The sequence below is a fragment of the Sitophilus oryzae genome, unplaced genomic scaffold, assembly GCF_002938485.1.
Source record: "Sitophilus oryzae breed Bouriz unplaced genomic scaffold, Soryzae_2.0 scaffold_1179_pilon_pilon, whole genome shotgun sequence".
NCBI classification, from domain to species: domain Eukaryota; kingdom Metazoa; phylum Arthropoda; class Insecta; order Coleoptera; family Curculionidae; genus Sitophilus; species Sitophilus oryzae.
In genome coordinates this window covers 1,971,438-1,986,492 of record NW_022145814.1, presented here as the reverse complement: position 1 = coordinate 1,986,492, position 15,055 = coordinate 1,971,438, and the positions used below count along the sequence as shown (strand labels likewise).

The following is a 15,055-nucleotide window of genomic DNA, read 5'->3' as shown; positions in this document are numbered from 1 at the left end:
CATTTTATTTAACATTTTTTCCTTCTTTAGGGTCATTATAGATTTGAAGGACCCGCATTTCCTAGTATACGAGACTTAATCCTGTATCAATTCAACAGCGGCCTACCAGTGACCCAACGATCAGGTGCCATTTTATACAAGCCCATTCCACGAGAAAGGTGGGAATTGAATAACGACGACGTCATCTTGCTGGATAAAATTGGACGGGTAATAATAGATAAATAAATATACATTAGTTCATTAAAGTTTATTTATAGAATTATACCGTTCAAAGTTATGTAAAGTAAGAAAAGCAAATAATTAATATCGATGGAAAGCTTAAAATAAATATTGTTTTAGTGTTGCTGTTTGTTAGATGTACAGTTGAGATTAATTATACAAATACTCAAACAGACGTTAAACTAACTTTAAAGATTTCTTTTTTTCGTCAATCAATTATTGACAAATTGCAAATATTATCAAATTTCTACACAAAATAATTACAATTGTCAGTGTATTACCTAATTGATTTTTTTTAATTAATGAATTTATTTATATAATAAATTTAAATTTATATAATTAATTAACGATAAAAGTGTTAACGTTTTAAGGTTTATTAAGGTACATTCAGGCTGAGAGCGTCGAGAGTAGCGTCCGCGTGTCGAAATGGAATCAATTCACTTAACTTAAATTAGACTGTTCAGGCAGACAGCGTCGCATTTGGCGTTGCGCTAGCGTCCGCTGAGCGTCGGGGTTCGAATGCAATGGGGCGGACGCGACGCTCGACGTTCTCAGCCTGAATGTACCTTTAGTGTTAGAACCGCTATTTAACTTTATAATTACTGGTTGGAGGTATAATCGCAAAACAGAGATTTAATCAGCTGTCGATGCTTCAACATTATCTTCGAAATACAGGGTGTCCCAATATTCCGTGGACATAGAACTACTACGTATTTTTGGAATCAAAATAAGTTCACTGGAAACAATTTACCTCTATACAAGAGTGCTTCGTTTGTCCGCTAGAGGGTATGAAACTTTAAAAAAATAAAACAGATTTTTTCAAGTATTTTAAGAACCGCTATTTCGATTTGAATGAGATTTTGGGTGTCTATGTTTTGCTAAGTGCTTTAACACTTGACTTTCTCAAAAATCAAGAAAAAGTACGGGAAGGGTGAAAACTACCCCCACCCTTACATAAATTTTAGTATAAATATTTTCCAACTCCACCGACAACAGATTTTCGTAAAATAGTCCCTCTAGTATTTACTACATTTTTTGTAAAAAAAACGCCACATCGCATAGTTTATGAGAAAAAATTTTTGGAGAATTTATTTTTCCAACCCAGGTTAACAAACTATACAGGGAGGTCCAATATTCTGTGGTAGAGATAAGCGATATTTTTGTACCGGCGACTTTTACCGGTGACTTACACGGTCACCGGTAATACCAGCGACCAATTTCTCCGGTAAGCAGCGACCAGCGACCTTGGTCGCTGTTTAAAATGTCGATGAGCAGAAACTGTCGACTGCTTGCGGCGACGGCGACTGTGGTATCGTCGATCACTATATCTGGGCGCATATGTAGTCCAACGGTAAAACGTGCGACATGCGATGTATTGCAAAATGGAGACGAGCGTCTATGCTATAATTAATATATATACTTATATTAATTATCTATATATTAACTAAGAAATTTAATTGTATAACTATGTAATAGTCATAAACCCCCGTAAAATTTTGTAAATTGAGATTGAGGGTAAATAAATAAAAATTATATTTTATAATGACGTTGAATAAAAAACAAAAACATTACTTTTTCTTTGTTCATATTGAATAAAAAAATCTGTGAATTATCTGTCAATATAGTTGAACATAGTCGTGTACAAAAAAATGTGTAACTTTTCGTAATTATAATTGACAGTGATGGGAGGAGGTCTATTAAAATCAACGTCTATTATGACAGAAACAAAAATATTTGTGCGGCTCTCGCATTGGGATAAAAATTGAAAATTATTCTAATATATAGTCATATTAAAATAAACTTCCTAAAAGAACATCTACATATATAAAATTCTAATGTTTATCTGTGTCGTCTCTACTGAAGTAACGACTTGCTCTAGAAAGTTGCTTTTTTTACTAAAAGATAGCTAATTGGCTCTTCTAAAAACTGTTGTCGCCGGATTTTTTGTTTTTAATTTAATTAAAATAAAAAGTATTTTTTTATGTCGTGGCGGATTTTTTATGTCGTGGCGGAAGGCTTCAACTAGTAGTATATATTTATTTAACTAGAAAAAAAGAAATGGTATCCAAAACGCTTTTTAATATTTATTTACTTAAGACCTTAACGTAAACAGCTGTAAATTATCGATTACGCTTGGGCCTAAGAAACATAGATTTAGGATATTTTTTAGGTATATAATTATAAACTGAGACAGTCGGTTAGTTTATTACAATTACATCCTCTTTTTGTTTACCACAATAATACACATCGCAGCCATTTAATAGACGTAGAGCGGCATATCGATTGAGCTTAAGCAGCGCCAGCGTCTGAAACAGACTTCGACGTTGCTGGTAGAAGTAAAAATGATCCATTCAGGGCCCAGTCACTCTTATGGAGCATTAAATTGCAAATTGACGATTCGGCCCACTATAGATGGTGCTAATTTACGTCGTGTATATATGGTTGCAGAACAGTTCGTCGTGTATGTATGGTTGCTTCAAACCTTGATTACGATTGGCTCAGTCTTTAAATTTTACTTATAAATTTTGATTGATTTCCCTCTTCCGTCCACACAGTGCTTCGTACTCCTTTACTTATGCTTCAAACTATATTTAAGCTGCCTTTATTTTTGTTTTAATACAAAATGCTTATTTCCTGATACTTTTGTTATTATTCCGACTCCAACTTTTTCCTTATCATGTTATTCCAAAGAGACCATATTTTACTTCTTAGTTATACAACTGTGATGAACTACCAACGAGATGAATTTACACCAAAGTATAAACGCTCTAGGTCGATTTTACATATCCGTTGTAGCAGGCTGAATTCGCCAATTTGTACCACAAGATAACTCTCGTCAAGTATGGTGGTGTGAGACAAGACTCTCGTCTATGTACGAAGGTGGTTTGGATCCATTGGTCGCCGTATAAAGTCGCTGGTTAATAAAATCATATCGATAGGCCGCGCCGCCCGGCGCCGCCGCCGCGCCGGTCACCGTCTCGACTCCCAGCGCAAGCTGCAAACAGGAACCAATGAAGCCGACGCGACGGTGAGTCCCGGTGCGGCAGTCCCGGTGACTTAAGTCGCTGCTAAGAGTAACCATAAAATAATAAATACAAGAAGAAATGTCAAGTCAATGTTAAATTATGGAAACAGCGTGGCTGCCTGGGTAACTAATTTTCAGATATGGCGGCTGGGACATTTGACATGACATAGACATGACAATTTCAATTTTATGAAATTTATTTCCGTTTCCGGTTTTTAATGGCGGGCTGTTCAGGAGGTTTAAATGAGGGTTAATATACTTTTTACCCTTTCTAGTAGTAAATAATACAACAAAATTACTCAAAAATATTTATTTGGAATTTAGAACAATGTAAATATGCAAATCAACACAATTAAAGAGCTATAAACCAATAAACTACTGTATCAATATCAAATATTTAAATAATATCAGAGATGCTGTGTTAAAGTGAATTAGTAAAGTAACAGTGCATTGACTTACAGAAACTTGAAGATACATAAATGTTTTCACAGCTTCACGGGCATAAAACTAAATAACTGGAAGCAGGAAAAAGGCAACCGGAACCCACACAAAACCTGGAATCAAAAAAAATATGTAAAAAACATAAATATAGGTACATAAGACTTTTATGAATTAAATCAAACAGGAATTGAATGAAAATAAAATGAATAAAAAATATGATACATATACATCTAATACCTCATTTGTATTTTAAAATAATCTACATACATAGATTTATAGCATTATTGCTATGAAAATACATGTGTGATATGTAATTACGCATTTCTGTTCATCTTGTAGAAAATTAATGTAGGCTAATAATAGTTCAATAATCATAATTTACCTTGTATAACTTGCTTTCAATTGCTCAAAATCACCGATCAGTCTTTAAAGTAGAGATACGGAAAAATCCTTGGCAAAGAATATCCCAAGATCCTTGGGTTTAAAGCTAAAAAAATATAAAAACAGTTAATATATTACCTATTTTTACAGATAATATGGCCCATACCTACTACACGCAGAAACGTCGATTTCATCATATATACTTTATTAAAGTGTTAACAAGGAACTTTATATCAAAAAACATCTTTGTACTTATAAATTTCAGCCGAAATATCAGAAACATAATCAGAAACAAACTTCCAATCAAATCTATACGGCAAAAATTAAAATGGCGCCCGACCTTGCCAGAGGCCTCGGGAGCTGACGCTGACACACAGACAAAAGACAAAAGAACAGGACGCCGACGTGCATAAAAATGTTCCGTAGCAGAAATTGACAGAAATCATATAGAAATATTCAGATTTTTGTCTAGGACAGTCTAGAAGGCCATGCTTTCTGCCTGGGTAGAACCGCGCCACAATTGTTTCCAATTTTCCGGTTTACTGTCACCCCCCTGAGAGTAACCAGCGACCGTCTGGTCGCTGTCACCGGTATACCGGTGACTTAAAAGTCGCTGTTAAGCTCATCTCTATTCTGTGGACATAGAACAACTACGTATTTTCTGAATCAAAATAAGTTAATTGCACATAATTTACCTTTATACAAAAGTGTTTGTTCGTTAGAGGGCATCAATCAAAAATAACCCCGAACGTTATTTAATTTAAAATGCAGCTTTTTATGAAACTTATTGTCAAATATAATTTGTAATACTAACATAAAATTACTTATTTTCGCCAATTAGATTATTAGAAAATAATACATTTATATGCGCCTCCATTGCTTGATGTTACAAAATACATTTTTTAGAAGTCAGTCAGATAGTTTTTTTTCCTCAAAAAGTATGCGTGGTGGCATTTGACAAGAGACAAAAAATGTAGTAAATTCTAGAAGGACCATTTTACGAAAAAAAACTGTCGTCGGTTGAGTTGGAAAATATTTAAACTAATTTATACTAAAATTTATGTAGGGATGGGGTAGTTTTACCCTTCCCATACTTTCCTTTTCTTAATTTTTGTGAAAGTCAAATAGAGACCCACCCAAAATCTTATACAAACCGGAATAACGGTTCATAAAATATCTGAAAAAATATTTTTATTTTTTTAAAGCTTGATGCCCTCTAGCGGACAAACAAAGCACTTTTGTATAGAGGTAAATTGTATACAATGTAGTATACAATGAACTTATTTTGATTCCAAATATACCTAGTAGCTATATGTCCACAGAATATTGGGACACCCTGTAGATTATTACTATAGGCGATACTTTAATAAATAATTTATCGAAAAATTTTTAGTAAAAAGTAAAATCCCTAAAATATTAAAAACCGGTGCACTATGGTATTATTTTTTATAATAGCGATTAAGTAGATCACAGTTAATTAAAAATCAAACAAAAAAATAATCAAGCTCGGTCCTATTATATTAGTATATAATGTACGTTTTTGTCGTTTATTTATATCACATCTTAAAAATTTTAATATATTTTTACCTTCTTGAAAAAGTATTGATAATAATTTGTATATATTAAACTGCAAAATATGCCAATCGCTGCAAAATATTCTCACATTGTGCCTTTCTGCTCCAGGGAAATTTTGGTGACGTGTACAGAGCTCAACTAAAAAATAGCAACGATATAGTAGCGGTGAAGACATGTAGGGTAACATTACCAGAAGAACATAAAAAGAAGTTCTTACAAGAAGGCAGAATACTCAAACAATACGACCATCCAAACATTGTTAAATTGATTGGAATATGTGTTCAGAAGCAACCAATCATGATTGTTATGGAATTAGTGCCTGGTAAGGATACTTTTTTTTCATCTTAAGATAATATACAGGGTGGACCGAACTTTATTCCGGAAACTTCGGCAGCATATGCTGCAGATAAAAATAATTAAAAAAGTTCGTATAAATGTACGTCCTAAAATGCTTAGTTTCGGAGATACGGGATGTAGAAGTTTTATTTCTATTTCGATTTTTTCCAAATAATTTCTGAAGTAACGTCAATACTTGGATGAAAATTAGTGTCTGGGAGTTTTTTGACATGAGAAATTTGGGATGTTGATACCAATATGACTCCTATTGGTAGGGGGCGCCATCTACATATGTGTTTTGACTGTTTTGAAGATGAATAACTTTTCGTCCGTAGCAAAAAAACAATGCTAAACTTTGAGAATTTAGTCTACTATTTATTCTAGGTGGATCATTATTAACATTCTTGAGAAAGTCTGCTTCAACATTAACAGAAAATCAATTAATGAAAATGTGCTTGGATGCGGCCGCTGGTATGAGGTATCTTGAATCGAAGAACTGCATACACAGAGACTTGGCAGCTCGCAACTGTTTAGTAGGTACGTACTTAATATGGTTTTATAAAAAAATAAAAGTATAACTTATGACGTATTTTGTTTTAAGGATATAACAATATTGTCAAAATATCAGACTTTGGGATGTCCAGAGAAGAAGAGGAATATATTGTTTCCGATGGGATGAAGCAGATTCCAATAAAGTGGACTGCCCCCGAAGCTTTAAATTTTGGTTAGTATATTTTTATAGCGCGTTCAGTTTACATTTTCGGCTTAAATTAGTTTAACAATCGGCTTAGTGAAGAAAACATTAGTACCCAGAATCGTAACTATTGCAAAATAATTCCGTAGCTTTATATTTTTGAAGTGAAACTTCTGTGCGCGCACTGTGAGTAAAAATTCAAGGCCATGACACACGAGCTAGTAGTAACGATCGAAAACGTGGTAAGCGAATGAGGAAGTTGAGATGGGTTTTTGGAGCGCCATGTGCCCTATATGTACCCTGAAAGTCGGAATGTAGATGGGGTCTTCAAGCTTCATGATATTTTGACGGCGTTTTGTGTACTATAAAATCCCATCATCAAAGGCGAAAAGATTGTCCGTTATTTTACATCTTCATCAGGGTGGGTCTAAGGATTTGATATTGAAGAAAAATGTGGGTCGATTTCGGCATAATTGGAGACGGGCTACAGGATGACGCTCTCCGCGCTTCGAAACGATGCCTCTAAATGGACGAAATCATCAGGATTTGTCTTAATTATGGGTCGATTGGAACCAGATTCGGCACGTGGATAAAGGTACCCGAATGAAATCCCCAGACGGACAGACGGTCATTGCATTAAGCAAATGTTGTGAAAGTGAATAAAATTATTTATTAATTTTTAATTCATTACTTTTTCAACATTTCAAACTAAACTTTTTCAAACATGTCCTTCAATCCTTCAACTAATAGCTGTTAGTAAGAAGTTTCACTTCAAATATGCGCACATAGTGTTGCACACACAATTTTTAAATAAATTATCTACGTAAACTATATTTAAAATCGTAAGTTCATATTATATAACTAAATATATAGTGTCCGCGCGGCAATAGTGCTGTAGCGACCGCCCTCAATTTTGGGCCCAGAAAATAATATTCACTTACTTTATTTTCGCCCAATTCCCCCATTGGCGTCTACAAAAAACACTCTTCTTCTTATCTTCCACCAGATGAGTCCATTATTGGGTTCCTGCTCTTCTACTAATTTGGCTTGTTAAAAAGGGAGCTTATTTATCAGGTATTTTATACCTCTTTGCTTATCACAGAAAAACCCTGGAGTATGTTTATACAAAATATTTATTAAACTAAACCACCAGTATTAAATGCCTTTTTTTAAATGTTATAGGTAATTTAAAATCGATTATTACATAAGTTCTTGGATCATTCAGTTATAGTTTCGTTTCCGAAAAAAAAAAAGAAATACAGTCACTTTTATAACACACAAGTATCATTTCTGCTTTCAGGTTTAATACTCGAAAAGCACTTAAATTTTTCTCGCGATGTTTTTCCCGATTAAACACTTTTATTAGTTGTCCAAGTCCCGACCTAATAGTTTATGTTTAATTTTTTTTGCTAAATTCCGACCGAATATTTTTAATAAGTGAATATTCAAGTCCCGACTTGAATATTCACTTATTAAAAATTAAAAAAATAAAAATAAAAACCGGTCAACATTTGGGCATTACGACGAGCTGCAACTGATATTGGCCAAAGACTACTTTTATGAACTTCTGGACCCGTATTTATATGCAAAATCTTGCCACTACTCTCGAAGAATGTATTGTCCCCACCGTTTTTTGTTTAATGACCTCGAAATGAGGCCAACATTCGACGGTTGCTGGGATTTTTCTCTCAGCGTGTGACGATTTTTTTACTTACTGGACTTGTATGTAATTAATTATTTTTAATCCTTGGCTGTAATGTTTTGTTTTTATTTTGTTCGAAACATTTGTTTTTCCTTTAAAAATGAAATAAAGATATGAAAAACCAAATGAAAACTTAATCAGTTTTCCCGAACCTAAATCCCAAGAAAATAAAAAAAAATATTTTTAATTATTTATTCCAACTTGCAAAAATATCGGTTCACCACATCACTCCCTATCCCACAAGACGAAATTATCTTTTAATATGTTCATTTCGGCTAGACTGAAGTGCGACAACAGTATTTGGTTGTTTCGATAAAATATAGGTGACAGTGTCATACCAGCGTATTGAAGAAAAATAATCGTTTTTTTATGTTGAGGAGAGTGGTTTTACATGAGTTGAAGTAAGAGTTTTCTAAATTAACATCAGTGTTAAACATTTATTTTAGTAAAAGTGTAATCAAGATAAAACACTCCAAGATAATATGAGTATATAATATATTAATTTACATAAACAAAATTACATAAACAAAATTCCAATATGCCTTACGTTAACAAACACATTATTATATATTTTTTTTAAGTTCCACTACATTTGAGATTATGATCTATAAACACTTTCTATAATACTAATAACTAACATAGATAACCGGCACTAACTCTTTTATTTGTTCGCCCGATTCACTACGGTCTTCGCACTATGGCTGCTCCTCGTCCTGCAGCAGCCCTTGCGGGTTTTCTATATAACGTCGAGGAGGCGTTCATCGACAAAATATAAAAAAAATATTAATGACTACGGACGGGATGTTTTTTTCGATATATCGGTAACATCGATATTATTGCGAATAACAATAGGTGACTTCAAAATTATCGATATATCGATAATTATCGACATATCGTTAACTAAAATATATTGATAGGGAATTACGATACTTATCGATAGGTAAAATCCATCATAGCCCTATTAATGACGCTCCTGGCCTTTTCTTTAATTGGGACCATTCTACCTATGATTTTGCGAAAAAAGTTTTTGAAAGACGTCTTTAAAAAATAGATAAAAAAAATCTTACTCGCACTCTCATATCGGCTCGCACTCGTGGCAATCGCATTCTATAATATTTGCGGACATCGGGCGCCGTCCGGGTCCGAGATACGCTCTGGCAATATCTCGGCAGAATATTTCGAACCGAGCCGCTCGACTGTCAACTTCGGATAAGTCGCTGGTCCTATACATCCACTCTCCGATGTAATCGTCGGCATATCTTATGCCCGATCCTCTTTTGAAAATGCTTTCTATGACTCGCCATTGGGAGAGCCCTTCGCCTCCTGACGCCGGATGGTCCAGGCTGCGGGAGATTCATTTCTGGTGCGTGACGCCCATGTCCGATAGGCCTGGACGCACGTGCGACCTCGGGTGTCGGTGGTCGGACGAATAATTCATTTGGGGCTGGCGTAGTGTTTGTAGAACGGCTGAGGCTGAGGGGACGGGGACGGGGGCATGGTGTGGGGGTTGTATTGGTATTTCATTCTACTCACAGCGCACGACGTGTTGTACGTGCGCCGCACGTACAACTAGGCACACCAATTGATTATAACAGGTTCCAGTAGAAGTAGGGTTGGTACAGCGAAGTGGGTGCCTGTTGGCATCTGGCACACGCGCAGGTGATTGGAAGGCGGCGTCCCTCCCACTGGGCCCACGATGCGGTAAAGGCCCGGTATTCGACATGCACCAAGTCTATAAAAAAGATTATTTTTCTTCAATACGCTGGTATGACACTGTCACCTATATTTTATCGAAACAACCAAATACTGTTATCGCACTTCAGTCTAGCCGAAATGAACTTATTAAAAGATAATTTCGTCTTGTGGGATAGGGAGTGATGTGGTGAACCGATATTTTTGCAAATAGGAATAAATAATTAAAAATAATTAATTACATACAAGTTCAACCTTCCTTTATAATCTGCAAAGTCCAGTAAGTAAAAAAATCGTCACACGCTGAGAGAAAAATCCCAGGAACCGTCGAACGTTGGCCTCATTTCGAGGTCAGTAAACAAAATTTCATATTAGAAAAAATGCTCCAGTTAAAACGCACGTAGCCATCCTAAAAAACGGTGGGGACAATAGATTCTTCGAGAGTAGTGGCAAAATTTTGCATATAAATACGGGTCCAGAAGTTCATAAAAGTAGTCTTTTGGCCAATATCAGTTGCAGCTCGTCGTAATGCCCAAATGTTGAGCGGTTTTTATTTTTAGATGGCTGGCCCTTAATTTTTCAAAAACATGACGTAACCGGTCTAAATGGCTCTTTATATCGCTAGAGAACACAATGACATCATCAAGGTATACGAGACATTCCTTGTAGGGGAGTTTTCCTAGTATGTGCGTCATCATGCGACTCCAGGTGGCAGGGGCGTTCTTTAGTCCCATAGCCATACGTTGAAACTGGTAATGATTATCCAGAGTTGAAAACGCAGTTTTCTCTTGGTCTTCTGGATGTAGTGGCACTTAGAAATATCCAGACGCTAAATCCATGGTGGAAAATAAACTGGATCCTGGCAATTTCTCGATGGTTTCTTGTATAGGGGAAAATAATCCGTTTTTATAATAGTATTTAAGTCTCTATAATTGATTACTAGCCTATATTGCGCTTGCTCTCCTGGGGGTCTTTTCTTTTCCAATAAAATTGCAGGAAAACTCCATGGAGATTGACTTTCCACTATGATTCCGTCATCTAGAAGTTTTTGAATTTCTTTTCTCATAATTTCTTGTCTTTGATATGGTACTCGATAGGGTCTTTTTAAAATAGGCGGCACTTCTTCTGTAATAACACGATGCATAACGTTTGTGGTGCAAATTAGTTTCTGATCAGGGGTTTGAATATATCAATATACTCCAAAATAAGATTCTGTAGCTGTTCTTCCTCTCGGTTTACGGGGTTTTCTAGTCGTAATGCCTGTAGAATTTCTCTTACATTCTTTATGTCTATATTTCGTATCTGGTGTTCTCCGTGACTTTCTGAGTCGTCCTCTTCGGCTTCAATAGCATTAGCAATGACAGATTTACGTTTTAATACAATACTTTCTTCAGTCAGATTCAATGTTCTAACAGGAACGGTTTGTCCTACTTTACACAAGCTTCTAGCCACTAACAATCCTTGCGGAGTATCGACACGTGGTTCGATAAATATGTGCTGAGTCGTAACCCTTGATACGTTTCGTAAGGTGGCTTTACACACAGCACTTTATCTCAGCAGTTAAGTGGCAAGAATACTTATATAATTTTATTATATACCTATACTGCAAGAAATTTGTTTTCTATTTTACACACAGCTTGACACATTGAGGGAATCGTTACGTCTTCGCTTAACGCAGCGCTGGATTTTTCTCTCAGCGTGTGACGAATTTTTTACTTACTGGACTTTGCAGATTATAAAGAAAGCTTGACCTTGTATGTAATTAATTATTTTTAATTATTTATTCCTATTTGCAAACATATCGGTTCACCACAGTGCGTTGGGCATAGCTCCTATAATAAAAAAACTTGAGAATATTGTTTAAGTGCAAACCTAAAATACGTACCAGAATGTATTTCAGGAAAATATTTTAACTTCTATAGGGTGGCTCAAAAAGTATGAGTGGATCTGGATGTTTTTTTTAATGAAATACCTTGTATATTATTGAATTTTTGGCTTCCTTTCAGATCACTTTACATAATCCTAAGATATGAGTAAATATATTTCAATAGTTTCAGAGATATTAACAAATAAATCAAGAATATATATTTTTCAGCCTTTCTTAAAAAAATTAAAAATACAAGAACTGTTTTGAAATCCATACTATATTAGTTATTTACTTTAGATGATCTGTTCTTTCTTTGCTATAAATATGGTAATCGTAAATCATACAGGATGTTCAATATTCTACGCCAAACTTTCTAAAATATAAAATAATTTTTCTTCATTTTTTTTAAATGGAACACCCTGTATATTACTTTTTTATTAGATGCAGAGTTTAAAAATAAACATTTTTTGTATTTCAAAATTTTTGACAGTTTTGCAGATACTCGCAGTAGTACTTCATATGGCGCTTTCAATGGTAAAATAGGAGAGAAAAATCATTAAGTGGCTGATCTGCGGAACAGTTAAAAATTTTGAAATACTCTAAATACAAAAAATGTTTATTTTTTAATTCTCCATCTATATATTGAAAAAGTCTCCATTTAAAAAACGAAGAAAACATATTTTATATTTTAGAAAGTTTGGGGTAGAATTTTGAACATCTCGTATGATTTACGATTTCCATATTTATAGCAAAGTAAGTACAGCTAACAAACAGTACCATCTAAAGCAAATACCTATAATATAGTTTTGATTTCAGGACAGTTCTTGTATTATTAATATTTTTTTAAGAAAGGCTGAAAATATATAATTCTTACTTATTTATTAATATCTCTGAATTTCTCGAAATATATTTACTCATGTCTTAGGATTACGTAAAAAGATCTGAAAGGAAGTCAAAAATGCAATAATATACCGGGTGTTCCATTAAAAAAAATCATCCAGATCCACTCACACTTTTTTGAGCCACCCTATAGAAGTTAAAATATTTTCCTGAAATACTTCCCAGTACATACTTTATGTTTGCACTTAAACAAAATTCCCAAGTTTTTTATTCTAGGAGCTACAGATGTCCTACGCACTATTGCCGATCCTTGTATGTGTATAAATGCATAAAAAACAATTTATTATATTCGCAGTTTATTCAATATATTTCAACTTCTATGATAAAAAAAACATAATAAATTATCTTAAAATAAAATGTTTTTAGGAAAATATACGTCTCTATGTGATGTTTGGAGTTATGGTATCCTATGTTGGGAAATATTTTCAAGAGGAGGAACTCCTTATAGCGGCATGAACAATTCGAAAGCCAGAGAAAAAATTGACGGCGGTAAGTAAAAAAAATTGTAGATTGTTGTGTTCTCTCTCGGCCATATCTGGGAAAATATTTACTTGCGGTAAAAACTTTACCAAAGACTAGGGCGGTCAAGCAGACCGCAAATTCGAAAATACTAATTATCTCATAGATTTTCCTAATTGAGGAATGTTGATACACATTTCTCAACCTATGACGCCCCTTCTGGATGCAGGCCACTTTTTTCTGTTGTCAAAAATAAAACGTTTAATATTTTATTTTTGACAAGATTTAGATTAAATATTGTTACATTCTTTTAATTTTTTTTAGATTAAATATTTTTACATTCAAAATGTTGATATCACTGTTTAACCGAGTGTAAAAAAGCTGTTTTTTCTCTACTCGTGGATCATATATAAATAAATAAAAAATCATGGATCATAAAATCATAATTGTACCATTGTACCATAATGATTTTGTTATAGTCTATTTGCTATAGTTTTTACCAACATGACAAATATAAAATCCCTCTATCAAAAAATTTACTGATATTCTTTAAATTGAGTGCCTGAACGAATCAGATAGGTAATTCTTTTTACTTTCGTGAAATAGAAAAGGAAAATAATAAAACAGTGACAGTTCTTCCTCTTCTTGCAAAAATCAACACGAAATGTCATAACTGTCAAAAGTAAAATGTCATCAGCTTTTGACATTTCTAAATATCAGACAACAAAGAAAAATGCATGGCCGCAAGTTGCTAACCTAATAAAATTAACACTAGAAAAGCCCGCGGGAACTGTCAAATTCAAAGTTATTCGTTTCACAGACTATAGTGGCTATGTTACGGTTAAAGTCCGATGTCCGGTTAATGTCGACATTAACATGTTAATGTTTGGGTTAGGATATGTTTTTGGTTGTTTTGTTGTGTGTTATTCTCGAGATTAACCGGGTAATGTCGACATTAACCGGACATCGGACCTTAACCGTAACAGCTATATTACATGGCGTTGTTTCGATATTTTCCAAGTGACCATGGTTGAATATACACATTTGAAATTAATAAACGAAGAAGGCTTTCTCTTAAGACGATAATCCTCCAATTTACCATGATTACCATGATATTCTGATTTTAATAACTCAAAACATTTTCCACTCCTAATGTAAATAAGTGTCCATTTAAAATAGTACACAGAAATGTCTAAAATCCATGAAAATATTTTGTTTTCTCCCTTATTAGACAAGACAGAACCCTACGGTTTTCACAAACTATAGCTAAAGTTTACCCAGATTGCTTGTTAATTAAAATGACAGACAACTGTCATAGTCATATGTATCTCTCATTAGACAGACTTTACTTTTTTATGATACCAAAGAGGCCACAAACAAAATTGTCATATGGCTGATTTAGTTTCCATGGTATCTATAGGGTGATTTAGAAAATGTTGCAACCCCTCCTAGCACTATCCGAATTGCAAGCAAAACGGGATAGTATATGAAATTCCATTAGATTTTTCTTAATTGTGAAAGTCAAAATCCACTTGATTAGTATCGATATAGATTAACCAACATTTTGATCAGTTGATGATTGTATTCATATAAGAAAAAAATCTCAATTATACTTATCGAAATTAGCTATCAATAAAAACATAGTTCTTCTCATATATCTGTTTTCAATATTGTAGAACAGCGTTTTTCAAATCAGTCAAAATTGGTAATTTTTTAATAAATAAAACGTATGAGTATATTTCAAAATTAATTCTTTGTTTTTTT

The 15,055-nt window shown here is 34.0% G+C and overlaps 1 protein-coding gene across 2 annotated transcripts in view; it reads left to right on the top strand.

Moving 5' to 3' along the window:
- Positions 1-15,055, top strand: part of LOC115891281 (tyrosine-protein kinase Fer) — a 169,624-nt gene that overhangs the window by 152,857 nt on the left and 1,712 nt on the right. For both annotated transcript variants that reach the window (XM_030911731.1, XM_030911735.1), the window contains 5 exons: positions 31-207; positions 5,750-5,963; positions 6,362-6,514; positions 6,579-6,701; positions 13,199-13,321. In XM_030911731.1, the coding sequence (XP_030767591.1) occupies positions 31-207; positions 5,750-5,963; positions 6,362-6,514; positions 6,579-6,701; positions 13,199-13,321 (790 nt within the window). The remainder of the gene's footprint in view (positions 1-30; positions 208-5,749; positions 5,964-6,361; positions 6,515-6,578; positions 6,702-13,198; positions 13,322-15,055) is intronic.